The 22,052-nt window shown below is 39.7% G+C and overlaps 1 protein-coding gene across 6 annotated transcripts in view; it reads left to right on the top strand.

The window, feature by feature from the left end:
- The window catches only part of ACTN1 (actinin alpha 1), a 122,019-nt gene that overhangs the window by 66,765 nt on the left and 33,202 nt on the right, over positions 1-22,052 (top strand). For 3 of the 6 annotated variants that reach the window (XM_060762133.2, XM_060762113.2, XM_060762093.2), the window contains exons 3-8: positions 2,638-2,757; positions 9,915-10,001; positions 12,595-12,682; positions 14,384-14,462; positions 17,160-17,241; positions 21,674-21,759. In XM_060762133.2, coding sequence (XP_060618116.1) covers positions 2,638-2,757; positions 9,915-10,001; positions 12,595-12,682; positions 14,384-14,462; positions 17,160-17,241; positions 21,674-21,759 — 542 coding nt within the window. Of the gene's footprint in view, positions 1-2,637; positions 2,758-9,914; positions 10,002-12,594; positions 12,683-14,383; positions 14,463-17,159; positions 17,242-19,841; positions 19,928-21,673; positions 21,760-22,052 lie in introns of all 6 variants that reach the window. The other 3 variants (XM_060762123.2, XM_060762104.2, XM_060762085.2) reach the window with 1 other exon arrangement.

Genomic DNA, 22,052 nt, shown 5'->3' with positions numbered 1-22,052 from the left:
TACGCTTCTCAGGTGTGTGTACTGTATATGTACGCCCCACCCTTTTCTCTTTAACACATTGCCTTGGTAAACTAGGGAATATCCATAATTCTCAGTTTGAATCAAAACAATCCAGAATTTTTTAAAAAACAAACTTCAAATATGGAAGCCAGTTACTGAGCAGCCTGAGCCCCATGGCTTGCTTTGATGCTTGCCAGAAACTTGCTGAGCTGAGTCCTTGTGTTATTTATTTTTGTCTTGTTTATCTTGTTAGCAAAGTGCTTGCTCCTGCATACAGGAAAGAGATAAAAGCATAGAGGAAGCAGGGCACAGACTATGATAGGAGGAGTGGTTTTTTCGCTGCTCCATGTGACTTAAGGTGCAAATGTCTAGTGCTTTCAGTTTAGTGGGCTCTTACATATCCATGCCCAAAATACTCTGTTGTGTTGCATTTTTGACTCTCATTCTCCATCTAGAGCTTGGGAAAGTTACTTTTTCTGAACTACTACATTCAGAATTCCTCAACAAAAACAAGTTTGCTGGAAATCATATACTAAAAAGCAATATTTTCCAAGCTGTATTTTGTTCTGAAATCCCTTTTAGGATTTACATGTTAAACATATCCAGCATAGCTCACAACTTCCCTCGTGGCATACTTGGCACTATGTTGTATTAAACTGTGTAAGTAGGGCTGTAGTATTCTTGATCTCTTTAAAACTACACTTTGTCCTTTAATTCCTTGTTGAAGAAACAGGCTGGAGACCCCTTCTTTTCTGTTTAGCAATATGGGGTCATACACGTTACCCTTGGCATATGTCTGTAATCCCTTTTGAAACATAGGACAAACAGCCACTTTGTTGTGGCATCGTCTGGTAAGAAGTGCCATGACCACAGAAGGAGAGTCAATGGGATCTTGTTAGAAGTAAATGGGGCTGTTGTTCTGTCTCTCTCAACTTTCGTTCTAGTTGCTTTTGGCAGCAGTTCAAAGTAAATGCTAGCTGTAAAGTCTGTGCAGAGAGTGTTTTGAAACGAAAGGACAGGGAACAGAAGGAGAGCAAGAAAGACAATGGTACGAGTCCCTTGCAACAAAAGCAGGACTAATGCATTAAAACATCCCTCTGTAAATTCAGACAAAGTCCTCACACCAGTTTGTTGCATTTTCAATTATAGCCGTTATCCTGAGCTACAGTCTTGTGTATTTAAAGTGGAATAAAATAAGAGAATTATAGAGTTGGAAGAGATCGCAAAGCCCATCCAGTTCAGTCCTTGGCAAGGCAATAATATACGACCAAAGCACTCCTGACTGATGGCCACTCAGCCTGTCTTTAAATAGAGCTTTGAGCACCTTATTGGGGTAAAAGTGGGGTGTTGAGATAAAAGTGGGAGATAGAAGTTGATGAAGAGATAGAGATAGTCCATGTAGCACAGTGGCTGGAGTGTTGGACTAGGACTCTGGGGGGCCACAATTTTAATCCCTACTCAACCATATCGAACTGGATGGCCCTCTTCCAATTTGATGATTCTGTGTTAACTCACTGGGTGACCTTGGGCAAGTCACACAGCCTGAATGGAAGAAATAGGTTCAGTATAAATCAGAGCTGACTTGAAGGCTCACAATAAAGGCAAATGGTTGTAGGTAGATAGCAAACAGAAATCCACGAGGAAAGCCGTTCCTCAATATCATGATACACCACTGTTAGCATCATACTTAGGTGCATCAGAGTTTTAGAAACATGGAAGGATATGTATTTTGATACATAGTTAATCTTAAAAAGCCCATGTTACAGTCCTTTTGGAGCAGTATTGTTTTAGAGGTTGTGTACCGTATATACTCGAGTATAAGCCAACCCTAGTATAAACCAAGGCACCTAATTTTACCACAAAAAACTGGGAAAACGTATTCACTTGAGTATAAGTTGAGGGTGGGAAATGCCGCAACTACTGGTAAATTTCAAAATAAAAATAGATACCAATAAAAGTACATTAATTGCGGCATCCGTAGGTTCAATGTTTTTGAATATTTACATAAAACTGTAATTTAAGATAAGTCTGTCCAACTCTGATTAAACCATTATTCTAATCTTCTTTAATGTAAATGTGCTTACATATCCTTCCAATAATAATGAGAGTAAAATAATAAATGTAATAATAACAATAATGAAGTAAAATAATAAATGTAATAATAATAATAGAGTAAAATAATAAATGTAATAATAACAATACTAGAGTAAAATAATAAATGTAATAAAATTAATAATAACAGAATAAAATAATAAATTAGAGTGTGAGCTGATGATGTTTTTTTTTTCAGCCTAAAAGGGGCTGAAAAACTCTGCTTATACTTGAGTATATACAGTACTTAAATACTTAAGTTTAGCAACTCCCCAATTGTAGAATGCTACTATGTAAAGATGAACAGTTTAGCCTTGAGATGCTAACTGACTATGTAAAAGGATTTTTTTTCATTTAAAAAACTAGTCAAATTTTATTTCTGTAATTGCTCTCAGAAATGGTGCAAAAGCATGTAGATTACAGTTCTGGTTTTGCAACAAAATATATCCTAGCATTTGTTTGTTGTGTGTATATAAATTGTTTACTGAGACAGAATGAAGAAGTTAATTGAAAAAGTGGCTTATTTCCTATTCTCTTTTTTACCAGGTGAACGTTTGGCTAAACCAGAAAGAGGCAAAATGAGAGTGCATAAAATCTCGAATGTCAACAAAGCCTTAGACTTCATTGCTAGCAAAGGAGTCAAGCTGGTCTCCATTGGAGCAGAAGGTAAGCCACTGTCAACTCCATTGGATACACGGAGCTGGATGACACAGCTATCTCAGTACTATTGCGAGAACGTTCTGTCTTTCTCACTTCAAGGCCGTGCCTGTTATTGCAGTTTTCGTGGAGTCTTATCTTGTGAAGAAGTTTGCATACACACTGAGCAAGGATTGTTTTTGAGTTTATCAGATGACACTTAGGCATGGCGTGTTACTTGTTGAGCCTGCTTGTGAATACGAGTTCCACTGTGCTCTCTGTCGTACAGCTTTAACCAAATTCCAGAGGGGTGTGTGAAATAAAAACTGCACTAATACAACGTTTTCTATTCTGTGATACATGAGGACTTTCAGAGCCCTAGGAAGGTGTTTTCTCTTAGGTTAAAACAGTGTACTGTTGTTTGTTTATGTTTTTTTCCACTTCTGTGAGGGTCCTGTACCCCTAACCCCCTGCGAAAGTGGAGAGATTACTGTAGTTAGAAATAACAAGTCCCTTGTAATTAGCTTCAAACTCCTGTAATAAAAGTGTAATACATTTATTGCAATTGTAATTTAACAAAAGATAACAGCATTCCATGTATGACGTATTTGTTATCCTTTTACTTAGATTTATATTTATGAGATGTGACCTCATAAAATGGTCAAATGCTGTTCCTACTGCTGCTGTTTTGTGTTTCCTTCTGATGAGAACAAAATGAGCATTGCTATTGTTTTTTTTAATGGCAGCTAACTACTGGTTGGGGGATAGGCAGGTACTTGGAAATGTAACTATAATTATTTCAGAAGCAAATTAATAAGCCCTGATTGTACTTGATTTCATAATAGCTGCATGGGATGGGATCAAGATGCAGGCTGTAAGCATGTCTGATTAATATAAGTTATTTCCTCCATCCTAACATTATATATGTGTAGACCCCCTGGTGGTGCAGTGAGTTAAACAGCTGAGCTGCTGAACTTGCTGACCGAAAGTTTGGCAGTTCGAATCTGGAGAGTGGGGTGAGCTCCCGCTGTTAGGCCCAGCTTCTGCCAACCTAGCAATTGGAAACATATAAATGTGAGTAGATCAATAGGTACTGCTTCTGTGAGAAGGTAACGGCATTCCATGCAGTCATGCTGGCCACATAACCTTGGAGGTGTCTACAGACAATGCTAGCTCTTTGGCTTAGAAATTGAGATGAGCACCATCCCCCAAAGTCGGACACAATTAGACTTAATATCAGGGGAAACCTTTACCTTTCGTTAACCTTATATGTAGAAAACAGAATGAACCCCAAAGAGTGTCTGTCAACAGAAAATTAACTATAGTAGGCATAGGGTATCAATCCCTGTTCCACCTTACTTTAGGCATTATATTTTGTATCAGGATTGTATTGTAACACCAAAGCATGTACCTGGACTTGACTGACAGCTCTGTAGTCTCAGTGACTGCCCTATGAAAAGGATTATAAACGTTTCCAGTCTATGAATTTTTAAGGGCTTAAATTAAGACTTCAAAAAGCTGTCACTGCCATAAACTAGAAAATAAAAACCAACGAAGCATTCAAAATGTTGTTAATTTGGTTCAGGCAAAAAAAGGCATCTCAAGCAGATATGGCTTAGCTCAAAATTTTAAGTTGGTGGGGCATTTTTGCAAAATGAGCCCTAGCGATAGATTTTATCTAGGGCTCTCTGTATTGACCGTATAGTTAATATCTTTACTACACTAGATCTATAAGCCGACAGCTACAGTTTTGCAAGTGTAAGGAAACAGGAATGCAGAACTGATCCAATGTTGTCAATGCCTAAATGGATTTCTGTGGTTTGAAAAAAGGGAAGTTTATGAGGAACCATCGCTAAAAACCAGAATAGGCTTTAAACAAATTAGACTAACGTGACTGAAATAAAGCTGGAGCTACACAGCTATATAACGTAGTTCAAACAGGATGTATACTGCCGTGTAATGCAATGCAGACCCATATAATGTAGTTCAAACGGCATTATATGGGAGTGTAGATCCAGTTGCAGCAAGTGAAAATGTGTTGTTTAAATGCGAAATGAATTTTCTGGTTTTCAAGGCCTCTTTGCTAACTTACAGAAGTTCTTTGTGGGACTGTTCAAAAGCCCAGTGACCTTTATTTTTCTGCCTAGATTCTTGTGAGCTGCATACTAGAAAGCCATCCTTGTATTTCAAAATGATTGCAGCATGGAGTTTTTCCATCTGATACTCCAAAATTGTTTTTTTCCCATCTGATACTCCATTTGTATCACATCAAAAACAAACAAACAAAAACAAAATGTGAACAATTGCTTAATCTGAAAGCGAACACCCAGACATTCTGGAAATTGGATTCTGGCTCCATGATATAAATCTGATCTAAAATATTCCAAAATCAGGTACAAATAGGTAAGCAAAAGAGAGAATGACAGAGGGATACTGATGATGACAACATCGTCTGTGCGCATTCAGAAGAAGACCTACAAACCACTCCTTCGCAGAAGCATACAAGAAGCTCGGCCTATCATTGAACATCGAGAAAACCAAAGCGCTCTTCCAGCAGTCACCAGCCAATCCCTCTTCAGTGCCAGAAATACAGTTTAATGGTGTAACATTAGAAAATGTTGATCATTTCTGCTACCTTGGCAGCCACCTCTCCACAAAAGTCAACATAGACACTGAAATACAACACTGCCTGAGCTCTGCGAGTGCAGCTTTTTTCCGAATGAAGCAGAGAGTGTTTGAGTGATACTAAGGTGCTTGTTTATAAAGCTATTGTCCTCCCAACCCTGCTATATGCCTGCAAGACGTGGACTGTCTACAGACGTCACATGCAACTCCTGGAATGATTCCATCAGCATTGCCTCCAGAAAAACCTGCAAATCTCTTGGGAAGACAAGCGGACAAATGTCAGCATGCTGGAAGAAGCAAAGACCACCAGCATTGAAGTGATGGCCCTCCACCATCAACTCCACTGGACCGGCCATGTTGTCCGGATGCCCGACCACCATCTCCCAAAGCAGTTGCTCTATTCCAAACTCAACAACGGAAAACGGAATGTTTGTGGGCAGGAAAAGAGATTTAAAGATGGGCTCAAAGCCAACCTTAAAAACTCTGGCATAGACACTGAGAACTGGGAAGCCCTGGCCTTGAGTGCTCCAGCTGGAGGTCAGCTGTAACCAGCAGTGCTGTAGAATTTAAAGAGGCACGAATGGAGGGCAAAAGAGAGAAACGTGCCAAGAGGAAGGCATGTCAAGCCAACACCGACTGAGACTGCCTTCCACCTGGAAACCAATGCCCTCACTGCGGGAGAAGATGCAGATCAAGAATAGGGCTCCACAGTCACCTACGGACCCACCAGTACACTCATCTTGAAAGACTATCCTACTCAGACAATGAGGGATCGCCTAAGTTAGTGAGTACTTCTTATCATTTAAATGCAAAGCAATACAAGTGTTTAGCTGGCTGGGTGGCAGTTATTAGTCCGAATAGAACAGTGACTTTTAGGATTTAAAACAGGCAGCTATTTGTTTCAGTCTTCTTCCTACTCATAACTGGTGATGTAGGAGAGTGAGTGACAGGGCTGTATTCTATACCTCATCTCTATATATATCAGTCAATCAAGTCTTTTTGAGCCAAAATCATAATAAGCACATGTTCTGGCTTATGTAATACTTTCAGGGTACTTCTCTTATTTATTTTTTTAGTTTTTCATCTGGAAGGATGTCCATTGTTTCAGCCTTGAAATTATATAGTACATGAACCAGTTAAAGTTGCCCCTATGCACTTAACAGCCTGTTCCTTTGGCCATGGCTTGCGAAAGTTACAGTTGAACCACAGCTCTTGGAATCCCTCAACGGTTATGATTGATAGTCACCATCCCCAAAATTAGATTTTCCAGATTGAGGGCAGTGAGAGGAACAGAACTACTCTAGTGGTAGGAAATTACATTATTTCAAGGCTCACTATAATACAATTGATTCTATTTAGATACCTGTGAAGATAGTAGATGAAGGTCAACACTGAGTGCATTTCTAGATAATAAGAGAAGAAAAGGTTCTTTCTATTGAGTGTTCTGATTCTACACCAATCCTACATCAATCCTTTGTAAGCTACTGTAAGAAGAGAAGGACAAGAAAAACCCTCTGAAATGTTCTGAGTGGCTGGAAATGGTTCCTCTTTTAGTATCTCATAAGGCGTGGAGAGGTCCTGCCCCTTGTTTTTAAGGAGAATTGTTGCTCCTGAAGGCTGCTGCAAGTGGAAATTCCCATTTTTCATTTAATCCAGTTCAGGATTGTTTTAGCCCTGAGGTTTTTGGGCCAAAACCCAGTAGTTGGGAATTTCCCTGGTGATATCTTTAACTGTAATGCATTAAGTACCAGCCACAGTTGGTCACAGCTTGATAATCAAACACACAGAGAACTTATTCGTACTTTTCCTGTTTGGAAATTTAGGCAGATGTTCTTAAACAAAGGAACTGTTCTCATTTAGAGCCCTTCTATCATGTTCAAAGTTAACTCATAGCCGTGGTGGCCACAAAATGCACCCTGCCAATGCACCCTGCGGCATGCACCTAAAAGTATGCAGTGCATGAAAAAAGTCCAGATTCAGGATGAAATCAGCTCCACAAATCAGTGGGTGCATTGATGAAACACAGTAAAGAATCCCTCTTGCTATAACAATACCTTAAGCCAAAGGCATGGCTGAGCAACTAGGATAATCAACCCGCTGGGAAATGTAATGAATGACCTCTGCTGCTTCCACTTTCCCTTTTTTTAACCCCACAATCAGCCAGCATGCCAACACCTTAAATCAAGAAATAGTTTTCTAAGATCTAGAGAGACACTCGCTGGAACACCTCAGCAAACAAGAATCCAAAAGTGGCAGGCTAAAACCCAGAACCTCAATTCATGGCTGATACCAAATGAGAGACTCCCTCCCTCCTGGGCACACAGAAGACTGGGCAACTTGAAAGGCACCTATCACTTAATATGCTAGAAATGAAAGTCCATGTTCAGATGTATGTACAAACAAGGGAAGCAAATGGAAACAAGCAAGACAAAACAGGACAAGTAATGTGCAGTTGAGGCCTTTTATGTATTTCTTCATTTTTAGTGATTGTAGATCTGGTCATTAGCTATTATCTGTAACCTTCATTTTTAGTGATTGTGGATCTGGTCATTAGCTATTATCTGTAACTTCAGTGCAAGGAACTGTCTTTTTGCTGTTTAATTCGCTTGACATAGCTGGCACAAACCATCTTATAAATATGAGTGCACTCTTTGAATTGCTGTTGCCCAGCGACATTGCCAGAGATAATCTTTGCTGAGCATTCTCTTAGTGAATTATGATGGCATAAATTGGATTTCAGTCATTGCAATTCTATTCCAAACTTGCAGTGATCAAAAGCCCCTCAAATCTACCTAGCAAGTAGTGTACGACACATCCTCCACAATACCACTATTTCTGTGTCATTAAAGAATAAAGATTACACCCTGCTGTCATCCTGCAGCTGGACATTCTGCAAGGAGAGCTTATTTTATTTTATTCTATTTATAACTCACTTTTCTTCCACCAAAAGGTGATTTACAAAATTAAAAACTGGGGTTGACTAACATGCACATTACAAAAGTTCCAAAAAAAAAAAAAAAACCCACCCCGACTATTCAATATCAGTAAGAGATAGTTAAAAACAGTTTTAAAATACATTTAAAGTATAATCACAAAGAGGATAAAAACACATCACAGCACTATCAACACTTTTTCACCATATAATTTAAAAATCAATCAAATGCCTGTCTACATGAGAAGGCCTTTGTTTGTTGGCGGAAAGAAGTGAGGAGGGGGCTAATCAGACCTTCCTTGCAAAAGCATTCTATGGCCTGGAAGCAGACACAGAGAAGGTTCTCTCTCATGTCCTCCCCAGACAAGTGTGTAATGGGGGCGAGACCAAGACAAAGGCCTCTCAGCCAAGGAGGTATAGCGAACGGATGAGCTGGCCTGCTAGAACTCAAGCTGGCTCTTATAGGGAGATACAGTGGGTCATTGGTAGCCACTAGAGCAGTGGTTCTCAACCTGTGGGTCCCCATGTATTTTGGCCCACAACTCCCAGAAATCCCAGCTGGTTTACCAGCTGTTAGGATTTCTAGGAGTTGAAGGCCAAAACATCTGGGGACCCACACGGTGAGAATCACTGCACTAGAGCTTGCTTCCAGGATCCTCCATGGATACCAAACTCTCAACTCCCATTATATACAATGACATGATAAAATTGCATTCCTTATATAAAATGGCAAAATCAAAATTTGTCTTTGGGATTTAAAAAAAACACTTTAAGCCATGAATGGTTGGATCTGTGGAAACATAATCTGTGGACTGGCTGTAATGTCTTTTAAATAGTTCATTCTACACATTTGATGGGGTTTGGGATCCAGGACCCCTGTGAAAACAGTGCATTAAAAATACTTTTCTTACCTAAGAAAACATCTATCTAGGAATCCCTAGGTTCTCCAGTGTAAGTATATGGGTAACTTTGATCAGGTGTTGACCATAGGATTGTACTGGAGGACCTAGAGATTCTTAAAGAGACCAAGGGCCTTTTCACACAACAGGAAATCCCACAATATCTGCTTTGAACTGGGTTATCTGCGTCCTCAATGCCATATATTCCACTTCAAAGTAGATATTATGAGACACGGAGCAATGGCTTCAAACTACAGGAAAGGAGACTCCACCTGAACATTAGGAAGAACTTTCTGACTGTGAGAGCTCTTTCAGCAGTGGAACTCTCTACCCGGAAGTGTGGTGGAGGCTCCTTCTATGGAGGCTTTTAAACAGAGGCTGGATGACCATCTGTTGGGGTGCTTTGAATGTGATTTTCCTGCTTTTTGGCAGGGGTTGGACTGGATGGCCCACGAGGTCTCTTCCAACTCTATCATGCTATGATATTCTGGGATATATGGCTGTGTGGAAGTAATCAAATCTGCAAAAGTTAAAACTCCATTTATTGAGATACAGCAATGTGATACAGCTATGTCTCTTTATACAGGATTTTAATTTTTGTCTTTCATTCTTCCAGGCCTGAAATAGATTTACATGTGTCTCAGTCTTCCATAGTTCCAGGGCGTCTTTCCATCAAAAATAGCAAACTCTATAACTCCCTCCTTGATTAATTTCTTTTCTTTCTCTTGCAGAAATTGTTGATGGGAATGCAAAAATGACTCTTGGAATGATCTGGACCATCATTCTCCGTTTTGCCATTCAGGATATCTCAGTAGAAGGTAAATCACAATGGAATCCCAATTTCTTGTAACATTACTAGTTCTCTGGGAACTTTGGGCAGCTCTGTGATACAACAACAACAACAACAACAACAACAAATATTTATTTATATTCTGCCCTATCTCCCCAAAGAGACTCAGGATGGATTCCAATCACAAAAAGGCAAACATACAATGGCTGAATACAACAACCAATACATACATAACAGCAAAAGATAATAACCCAACCCAACTAATGAACAGGGTGCCAAACAAACATTTTAATCTATACTAGAAGTGTTCTGCCGTACCTCACTTTAGGGGATCATGGACCTATTTGAGAATCTAATGAAAACAATGTATCTGCTCCCTCATGAAGGTCATGATTTGTGCTTGGAGGATTTCTGAGAACAATTGGGAATTTGTGCTGCCATCTTCCTAAGATACGAAACCTTTTCCTTCTTTTTTGTTTTCATACTCTCAGGCCGTCACTATTATCCCACAATCTGATCAGTGACATTTATTAAATATGAGCTATACTCAGCCATTAACTAATGGAAAGGCAGCTTCTCAAGGCTAAATTTGAAGAACAATTGTTTTAGCCAAAGAATCTCAAGGAACAGATTGTCCTTACCCAATTGTTAAGTGTTACATGGGCACTAGCTAGGAAAGTATATTTACTTAGAGCAGACAGGGAACCTTTTGACTCTCCAAATCTGATTAACTACTATTAATTATATTATTAGGAGCCCCCGGTGGCGCAGTGGGTTAAACCCCTGTGCCGGCAGGACTGAAGACCGACAGGTCGCAGGTTCAAATCCGGGGAGAGGCGGATGAGCTCCCTCTATCCGCTCCAGCTCTTCATGCGGGGACATGAGAGAAGCCTCCCACAAGGATGATTAAAACATAAAATCATTCAGGCGTCCCCTGGGCAACGTCCTTTCAGACGGCCAATTCTCTCACACCAGAAGCGACTTGCTCCTGACACAACAAAAAAATATATATTATTAACCTATGATCCTTCATCACTGATGAGGTTCAGTGAAACTGTGGAAACCATAGTCCACAACTCCAGGCATGTTTCAGATTCTCCAAATCTGCTGGTACTGCCATAACTGAAGATTGTAATTTAGCGACTGGTGCTAAAACTAAATGATGATTATTTGGAAGCTTAAACCTCCATCTCCCTAGTTGCTTCAAGAACATACCTGGAACTGTGTTCAATTTTGGGCACTGCAATTGAAGGGAGATGTTGACAAGCTGGAATGTGTCCAGAGGAGGGCAACTAAAATGATCAAGGGTCTGGAGAACAAGCTCTATGAGGAGTGGCTTAAAGAGCGGGGCATGTTTAGCCTTCAGAAGAGAAGGCTGAGAGGAGACATGATGAGGGCCATGTATCAATATGTGAGGGGAAGTCATAGGGAGGAGGGAAGAAGCTTGTTTTATGCTGCACTGGGGACTAGGATGCGGAACAATGGCTTCAGACTACAGGAAAGGGGATTCCACCTGAACATGAGGAAGAACTTCCTGACTGTGAGAGCTTTTCAGCAGTGGAACTCTTTGCCCTGGAATGTGGTGGAGGCTCCTTCTTTGGAAGCTTTTAAACATAGGCTGGATGGCTATCTCTCGGGGGTGCTTTGAATGCAATTTTCCTGCTTCTTGGAAGAATGGGGTTACACTGGATGGCCAACGAGGTCTCTTCCAACTCTATGATTCTATGATTCTGTACTATGATTCTGTGACAGTGGGTCATTGATACCCACAGGAAGTTAGTTTCAGTGAATACCAAAATCCATGGATGTTCAGGTCTCATTACAATCAATGGCACAATAAATTGATGTCCCTTATATAAAATATGGACAGCTCAAAACAAGTGCTGGGGAAAACCTAAAGGTCTCTAAAATCATAGGACTCTATAGTCCATAGTACGGCTCCTGACTTATGCTCCTGGATTGTGTGATGCTAAATAACTGTTTTAATTGATATGTTTTAAGGATGCAATTTTAATAGAATTGTTGTTTTATGCTGATATGTGAAATATGGTTAAGGTTCTTAATGTATAAGATATGTTATTGTCTAGAAATTATGTTTGGTTTTCACATGTATGTATAGCATTGAATTTTGCCACTATTATGTTGGAAACTGCATTAAGTTCCCTCAGGGGTGAGAACAGTGGTATATAAATGCAGTTAATAATAAATAAATACACAGTGTAGAATTCAGCAAAATCAGGGTTTGGTTTTTGGGAAAAAATCATAATACTTTTAGCCGCAGTTGGTTAAATCCATGGATGCCAAACCAACGGAAACAGAGGGCTGATAATACTCAGTTTCCTACATTATGAAGACCCTTACAGTGGAAGATAGGAGACAGAGAAAGCTCAACATCAATATTGATATGTATAGTTAGAAAAAAACACAGCAGCACTTTCAAAATACTAAAAGTTTTGAAAGGTTTTTAGCTGACCCTCTGGACTACAGTGTAAATCAAAGCAGTGGGCTAAATTTTCCTGAATGGCTTCAAAAGTTTTAAAGGTCAGAACTGGATAGGCATCTTTTAAAAGTAGTAGAAGTGCCACAGTGTTTGGCTAATCCTTGTATCTTTTATTCCTTAGAGACATCCGCTAAAGAAGGGCTTTTGTTATGGTGTCAGCGGAAGACAGCACCATACAAAAATGTGAACATCCAAAACTTCCATATTAGGTAATGTAAAAGTTGAATGGTAGCAGCCTGTGACTTGCAATCTTGCATAATGTAGGGATTTGGATACTAGTGTTTGGTACTTAGCCCAACTCTTTCCAACCTCAGCATTAAGCACAGTTAACAATGGACTTACCATTGTGTGTATTATGCGCCTTCAAGTCATCTCAGATTTAAAGTGACTCCAAGGCAAATCTATCACGAGTTTTCTTGGCAAGATTTGTTGAAAGGGTGTTAAAGGATTGGTGGTGGAATAAATAAGACAAAGAATTGGGGGTTTCCCCCTTTACTTTATACAGTACTCTAAACACAGTTGTGTCTTTGTTCTGACATCTTATGTCATCGAAAATGTTCATGCTTTTTCTACCTTTTTGCTGTCATAGATGCCAATTTCTGGCTCATTAGATTTAAATTTAACCAACTACCCATGAGAGTCAGGCCCACAAGTCCCTCCCTCACCCCCCCCCCCCCCACACACTACCTTTCATTGATGTGCCACTCTTGGTTAACTTGGTCAAAAACTGGAAATAACTGTGGTAATTATATTCCAAAAAGGTAATTTTTTCAGTCTGTTTATGTGTCTGTAGTAGGGAAACATGATCTTTGTTCCTACTTACGTGCAGAGGGACCAGTTTTCAGTGTGTTGTCATCCAAAAGAGACCCCAAAAATGCAAAGAACATCATGTATGAGCTATTTTTCCCATCATTGCTCTACACAGATACATACTTAACACTTGTTTAAAAATATCCATCTTTTTCCTAGAAGTACACGTAAATATTGAAAATGTGTGTTGTAAAGTTTTTATGGCATTGGTTGCAATAATATATGTTCTCCACACCATGGAAACAAAATGGAATTGATGGGTCTTCATTCTGATATCATGGTGGACAGCAGCCCTGCCAAAACTCAGTGAATGAGATGAGAGCAAAGAAGGCAATTATATTTAGTAAAGGAGTATGTTTGCCTGGTTTGAAGGAAGGATATGAGTTTGTATTAGATGTTGAACCTAATACATTGCATTCCTAAAGGGTTAAAAAAAAACCTTTAACTCCCAGAATCCCTCAGTCAGCATGATTCTGAGTGGTCTAGTCTGAACTCTGAACATTTGCTCACTCTGGGCCCACCTAACAGTGATTGTTAGTAACAAGTAACAGTGATTGTTAGTAACAAGTAACTGCACATTTAACTATTTATCTCCAGCTGCTGCCTTCCCAACCCTTAAATTTCTTCGCACATGGTTGACTGCAAAAACCATCACCCAGTTGTCCATGCTGGCCATGGATGATGGGAATTATAGTCCAATTATATTTGGAGGAACCCAAAGTAGGGAAGGGCTGCATCTTGAAGAAACCCTAACCTGGATCTTTCCAGATCTTTTGGGATGGATAAAAGCTGGTACTGACAGAAGTTGAAGACCAATAACATCTGGATGAATCCAGGACAGTAAATGCTTTCTCTACAGAATTATGGTATTTGGTCCTCAATTGTCCTGCAGTTCTTATTACTCCTCCAAGCATAGGCAAGTTCCACTTCTGTTCCAGATTAAATCTCGACATTCTCAGCTAAATAAAATGCATGCTCTGTGTCCCATGGACTGCATGGGAAATTCTGGTCATTGAAGATTAGTGGTTTCCTTTTGAGTATTTTCATCAATTTTTGTGCCAGCTATTCCTTGATCAACTTGTGTCCTGTCTCTCTCACAGCTGGAAGGATGGCCTTGGTTTCTGTGCCTTGATTCACAGACATCGTCCAGAGCTCATTGACTATGGGAAGCTAAGAAAGGTACATCTTCATCTTTCTGGATAAGGGGGAGGAATTGACTTTGTGAGTAGTTCAGATATAGCAGTGTAATGGGTTGTTACCTGTCCCTGTGGAGCCCCTGATGGCGCTGTGGGTTAAACCCTTGTGCTGGCAGGATTGAAGACTGATAGGTCGCAGGTTCGAACCTGGGGAGAACGTGGATGAGTTCCCTCTGTCAGTTCCAGCTCCTCATTTGGGGACATGAGAGAGGCCTCCCACAAGGATAGTAAAAACATCAAAACATCTAGGTGTCCCCTGGGTAACGTCCTTGCAGATGGCCAATTCTCTCACACCAGAAGCGACTTGCAGTTTCTCAAGTTGCTCCTGACACTACAAAGAAAAGAAAAGAAAAGAAAAGAAAAGAAAAATCCAGTTAGTCCCAACTAGAGATTTCAACTAGAAGCAGTAAGTAGTTTTCTTGATCTTAGGAAGTATCATTCATATTTGGTCACAAGATATATTTCAATTATTCTGAGCCTATTTGGAACTAGATTAGTAACAGAAAAACATTGGTAAACCATGATTGAATCCATAGAACTAAGTGGAGTATAAATAAATATATAACTCTTGTTTGCTCAAAATAATCCATTGTATAAGGCCAGCCCACATGCCCCTAAAGTGAATTCTGGGGATGTGCTTATTTGCACCAAAATAAGTATTACATTTGTAGTTTTGTTTCCATTGTATTTTTCAAATGTGTATCCTAATAGAAGGACATCCTTTGGATCCTCTTGTCCATTAAAGAAGCTGGATGAAAGCGTTACACTTTACTAACATATAAATCATGTCATATTAGTAAGAACAGAATATTTTTTGTGACTGACACGTCAAGGCCTGATTATTTTAATAACAATAACAAAACCCCACACACATTTCACTGGGTGAGTTTCTGGCAGACAAGATTAACATCTTGTATTCACTCCTCCTACCTTGCTTCAACAGTTTTGCTAATTCCTTGCAGTTACAAAGAAGACACTGAATTAATTACCATGGTAACATATTTGGAAATGAATGCTTAGAGTTTAACACGGAAAGAAAAAGTTATGTATGCAAGTCAACATTGCATATTGACATAAAGAAGAACCATTAAGGGCATATAGCATTAACTTCTCAGGTCCTAGTCCTGATTCAATATTCTCAGACTGTCTGGCAATGATGTCTAGGAATAGGCTCTATTTTAGCTCAATGGAGCAGGCTGAAAGTCAAGGAGAATTTCCCCAAGATAGAACCAAAGTAGATATTTTAACTAATGTAAGTCATTATTTTCCTCTGCATGATAAAATACAAAATGCAATATTTACTTGATTCTAATGCTCACCCTTTTTAGTTAAATTACATAGCCAAACCTGTAGTGCAATTAGATTTGATGGTGCATTACGATTGGCATACATAAACCCTCTTGCGCCCCTCCATCAGACTGAGGCTGGCAAACTCGCCAGCCTCAGCCTGACAGAGGGGCAAAACTTCCCAACTGGCCTCATTCACAAGGCCTTCAAAACCTCTCCCTCAGTTTTGAAGACCTCATGAACGAGTCTTAGCTGGGAAGCCTGATGGGAATGCTTTCCCTGGCTTGTTGGCCATTCTGAAGCAGGTACAGCAAGGGGAAGCTGTGCATTATATTCAATAACTAATCTTTCCTCCTCCTCCTCCTCCTCCTCCTCCTCCTCCTCCTCTTCTTCTCTTTTGCAATACACACCTTCAAAATTGAGGTGCACAACATGTCTCCTATAGCTCCCATCAGCCATAGTTAAGATGCCTAGTGGTGAAGAATAATGAGATTTGTGATTCAGCACCATCTGGGGAACATGTGTTGCTCATTCTTTATACTGTATATGGAAAAAGTCATTAATTATAACTTTCCAAGTTCATTATAATTTTCCTGTAGTATTCAGGCAGTTTCAGTGATATATGCAGCTTCAAATGACCTACTTCCATTGTACTAAAAACAGAGAACAGAGTGGGCATTCCACCTTTTTTGCTTAAAGCAGTATAATATTTATTGTCATACTGAACCTGCTCATATCAAAGGCTCAAAATGATTTGAACAACATAAAACTTGGACAAACTATCTAGATGGCAGCTCTCATTCTGATTGCTTGTGCTGGAAGCAAGGAAACTCTTGGAAAAATGGAAAATGGAGTCTGCACCATCTTTCAAGGCCCTTCGTTGAAGAATTCCAAAGAGGCCACTGGGCAAATGTATGAACTTTTGGCATATTGATTGAGGGAAGAAGAATAATAGTTATATCATTTGGCCTTCTGGTACAGTCAGTTCACACAATCTGAACTGGGAATGAATATATCATGTTCCTTAGCAACTGCTTCCTCAGATTCAGAAGTCCAGCTTTGAGAATCCATGCTACGTACATGAGCACCACATCACGACACATTGTTAGGCAAGGAAAGTGAGTCTGTTATCACTGCCATTCATTTTCTAATGTCGTTGTTCTATGGCATTAATAATTTTCTTTTCTATTCCGTTTTCTTTTGTCTAAACTGGCTAGGCATTCCAAAGATGTGCACAATTCTGTGGTGTTAAAGTGCTACTAAATTAACACAGTCATTGTCAAATAGTTCAGAGTTATGTTCACTGTCAGTAGTCCAGAATTGTGTATACTTTCTGTCCTTTAAAATTGGCATCTATTCTCTTGTTCCTAATGTCAGACTATTTCTTTCCTAGGATGATCCTCTCACTAACTTGAATACAGCTTTTGATGTGGCTGAAAGGTTCCTAGATATCCCCAAGATGTTGGATGCAGAAGGTAAAGTAGACATAAAATTTCCAAGATTGTCTGCCTTCTCTCCTCTACCCAAAAGATGTTTTTCATGTACATAATAGATTTTTCACAAGGTTTCCCACTTCCTTGTCACATAATTAGACTACAGTTTATCCGGATTTTTGGATTCTGGGTTTTATAAGCACTGGAGAAGTTGAAATTCAGTTGTTTCTTTCTGTCCTTGTTTCTCTCCAGTGGAGCAGTTTAAGAGGAAAATCTCCTTTATATGTATTCATACACTTTCAAACTTCATTTTGATTTTCCAGAGTAATTTCAAGGAGAAGCTTCATGGATAAGAGAAAGATCTACCCTTCATAGTGTAGAAGGTGGTAAAAACAGCAACTGGAAGCAGGCAGAGAAAGTTTCTTCCTTGCCATGTTCTTGTTATTCCCTTAATCTATTTTTGAAAGGGGTTTAAAACCCTAATACATATTTCAGAACTGTTTTCTAGTGGCTAGATCCTATACAATCCATTTGAATAATAGAATAGCATTGGAAACACAGATGAGGTAACACTTCATGTCATTGTCCCTAGGAAGAAACACCACGGATACGGGACATTATAACTTGGTCTTGCCCACTAGGTCTTGCACAGTTCAGTTGAAGTCTTATGCCAAATATCTACCTATTGGGAATTACGTTCCACTGAACCCCCAAATGTTTGTGTCGGGCCCTAAATAAAGTAATGGCAATATTGTGTTCATAGTGTTTTCTGTTAGCTGCAATGTGCTCTCTATTTCTCAAACCTGCTCTAAAGCTTTTTATTGTGAAGCTCACTTCTAACAAAAATACATTTAGTAATGACTGGACATCTGTGCGTTTGGTACTCCACCTTGGACAAACAAGCTCAATTTACAACAGCAAATTGCATGGCAACTGCAGTGCATGAGAAAAGAAGCAAACAAAGGCAGACCGTCCTCTATTGTCTCCCACATATTGCTTATGCTTCTCTGGGCATAACTACATTAGTTAATCAAACCAAATAAGGTGATCCAAAAGGTTTCCTATAATTTTCAATTCTCAGAAGTAAGATCACGGGTGTCAAATGTATCTTTTTAGAGGGGCTTTTTTTTTGCTATGTTGTCATCTTTACATTTTTTTAAATTTTTAAAAAACAAATGAGCACTGCCACTGAAATCTATATTTTTAATTGCTTTTTTTGTTCAGTACCCTTTAATGGGAAATGTTTGATAGATGGCAGGTCTTTATCCAGTCCTGTGTTTTGCTCCTAGCTCAAAATTCTGATGATGCTTCTGTTGCGCAGCAAGCGGATCTTATCCACGTCTCATGCACAAGACACAGAGAAGAGTAGAAATGAACAGAAAAATCTTTACTCTTAATAGCAGAGATGAAACACAAACTTGCAATGTTGCATACAAAAACAAACAGTGTAAGAAAATTACATAGTCTTTGTAAGTAACACAAAATAAAGCATCTTCAGTCAAATGAGAAAGCAAAACATAAACCTTGAGCAAACATCTATTCCACCATAGCCTCCTTTAGAGCAACATAACGGCTTCTCTCCAACCTGCTCCTCAGAGCAGAGCCTTTGAGCATAGATCTCCTCAGAGAAAAAGCTCTCCAGAACTGTATTCTAAAAACCCATACAGTTATACCCTATCGGGCGTGGTCCAAGATTGCTGGTTTACCTACATTACCAGCTGTACATAATAATTACCATCATAAGGGTTTTCTTCAACACACACATGCTTGGTCCTGCTACAACTTACTGTAACAACTTATTTGAGTAGCTCTTGACCATAAGCAAATACTCTCGCTGCTACTCTATCCATTGTTGAATTTGCATAAGTCTTGACTAAAGAATTATTGTAGATACATCAGGACCCTATCTTCATCCTCAGCAAGTTCAATAGAGCTTTCCAGAGCTTTTTTTTCTTGAGCTATTTTACTTTCTTACTCTCTGGGCTTGCCATTAAAGAGATCTCTGACAACCTACTAATTGGGATCTCAGGAAAGCTCTAACAGAAATAGCAGTTTGCTAGGCATAGGACAATATATTTCTCCTTCAGTACCCTGGCAGCTGTTTTCAGCCATCATCATTGACGTCATCATAGCAGCAAGGAAGTGCTGTGAAAAACATTGCATGGCTTAAGCTTGTAAGGGACTGAGCACCTATTTTCCTCACTAAAATGCAGAGCTTGGAGAAGTTATTTTTTGGTCTACAGTTCTCAGAATCGACTCTGCCCAAATATAATAATCAAGATGGCACACAAGGTACCAGGGAGAAGGAAGCACCAGTTTGCATCTACTTCAGCAGCAGCATTGGGGCATCTCCATCTTATTAACTTGGAAGTTACTCTTCTCCTTTAGAACTGCAGCTTCGTTCATTTATCAACTTTTGTATATGTAGTTGGTAAGTGAAAGAAAGAAGACAGGAACAAATACCCTAAATCTAGTGGGTGAAAGATCTCATGCTGCAAAATTCTGTTAAAATCCACCTAGGGAATGCATAAAGATGCTGGTATGCACATCCATCCCTCGCCCACACGTGGTGCCCCCAGTGCCTCGCTTTGCTCACTTCCCATCAGTTGATATGCTCTTTAACTTCAGGTTTTCTTTGACAGACATTGTTGGAACAGCCCGTCCTGACGAGAAGGCCATCATGACCTATGTTTCTAGCTTCTACCACGCCTTCTCAGGAGCCCAGAAGGTATCGCAGGATTCCAAGCTCCCTCCACACAACGCACCTGGTCCTCTTGCTAATGTCCAAACCTTTTTTCTTTCTCTCTCTCTTATCTAGCTACGGGCATCTTTCTTATTATTTTTGGTAGTATTGGCTTGTTGACTCAGAGTGGCATCCCCAGATATATGCCATGATGGGGATGTCAATTAGTGAAACACAGCGTCACAGGCAGAGATCATAGCATTGAGATATAGCATAGATTCAGCCATAGAGTGGATCTATCTATGGATCACTTGAAAAGCATTGAGAGTTTTGCTGTTATTCATTGGATTTAGGGATATCTCTTGAGGTAAGTCTTAGGAAGGACAACAAGGAGGGAATGAATGACTTTTATTATATGGTCACAGACCAGGAGTTTAAAACATTAAAACATTAACATTGGAGAGTTTTTTTTAAAAAAAAACATTAACATTAGAAATTCAAAACATTAAAAGCAGAAAGTCCAGGATATGCAATCATTCTAATTGGATTCATATATAATACTTAATTAAAATCTGTGGATATAGATATTGAAATAAATAGGTTGAAACATTATCCACTGAAATCATCTGCAATCTGCAAGGAGGGAAAGTATCTTCTATATACTGAAGCCGCAGTGGTGCAATGGGTTAAACTCTTGTTCTGGCTGAACTGCTGACCTGAAGGTCGGTGGTTCAAATCCACGAGATGGGGTGAGTTCCCATCTGTCAATTCCAGCTTCCCTTGCAGCGACATGAGACATGCCTCCCACAGGATGGTAACACATCCAGGCATCTCCTAGACAACATCTCTGCAGACAGTCAATTTTCTCACACCGGAAGCGACATGCAGTTTCTCAAGTCGCTTTTGACATGATTTTAAAAATCTTCTATATAGTAGTTTGACAGGTGTAATGATCCTGGGAACATAAAGTCCTTCACATCAGTCCATACTAAATTGCTTTGTGATCAACCACAAAAGCAGAGCCCTTCAGAAATGTGGACTACTCTCCTCTTTTCACAAAACTGCATAATATTCATAAATAAGGTCTGGATGCCCCAGAGTAAGTGGACACTCGGTTTTCCAAGCTCATTGGAAATGTTACTGAAAGAAGCATTCTTAATGGGAAGTCACCATTAAGTATTGTAGTTGACTCCATCAGCCATCCTTTGGTAGTAAGCATTAGACATAAATCAACTTGGATTTATAGTACAAATCTCTATAGCTAAATTCTGCTCCCAGGTAAGCAAGCAGAGAATTGCAACCTGAATGCATACACTGCCACCTGTTGTCCACTGTAGTGTCTAAAACAGGGGTTAGGTTTGCAAGATGTTTTCCATATTTTCTTTAAAAGAATGGGATATTACAACTCATGGAAATAAAATTTTCAGTGCAGTGCACACAGCATTGGTTGGTTACTTCCTAGAGACAATTAGCTTTTCCCCTATTTGCAAATGGGCCAAATCTACTGACTGTGGAGCTGTGTCAAAAAGTAGAATATTCCAGTGGGTGGTTACTTAGAAACTGAAGCTGGAAATGGGTGGTCGTAATGGGTGCCACTGGAGTCCACAAAGCCAACCCTGCCAGTCACATTCTGATCCAAATTCCCAGCTCTCCGCATGGAAATCTGTTTGGCCTGTCCTGCAATGCATGATGGGAAGTTTCCCCCCTCTCTTGCCACCCATGACTGTTTTATTTTATTCTGTGTGCTGCTTCTTACTTTATCCTTTCAACCTCTTCTCCTTCTTTGCACAGATATTATAGGCACGCTAAGGCCGGATGAGAAGGCCATTATGACCTATGTTTCATGTTACTACCACGCCTTCTCAGGTGCGCAGAAGGTGAGACTTTACTCCTAACAAACCGCCTCTTCTTCCTTCTGTTTCCTGCCCATCACATTTAGAAGACACTATTCTAGACCTTCATTGGTAAGGAACCAGGGCTGGCTTTTGTGTCAAGCGCTTTTGCTACATCCTTAAATTTCCTGGGGATTAAAGATTAGGTCTCTTTTTAAATACTCATGATCTCTTCCAACATAGCAGATCTTCAGAAGCACTTCCTCTTCTAGAAATGCCAGGCTATAACCACAAGTGTCCCATCAAGTTTTGAAAATGTACGCAGCAGCAACTGACAG

Source organism: Anolis sagrei, chromosome 1, assembly GCF_037176765.1.
Source record: "Anolis sagrei isolate rAnoSag1 chromosome 1, rAnoSag1.mat, whole genome shotgun sequence".
Classification (NCBI taxonomy): domain Eukaryota; kingdom Metazoa; phylum Chordata; class Lepidosauria; order Squamata; family Dactyloidae; genus Anolis; species Anolis sagrei.
The sequence above is the reverse complement of the archived record's forward strand: the minus strand, read 5'-3'. Positions and strand labels throughout refer to the sequence as shown.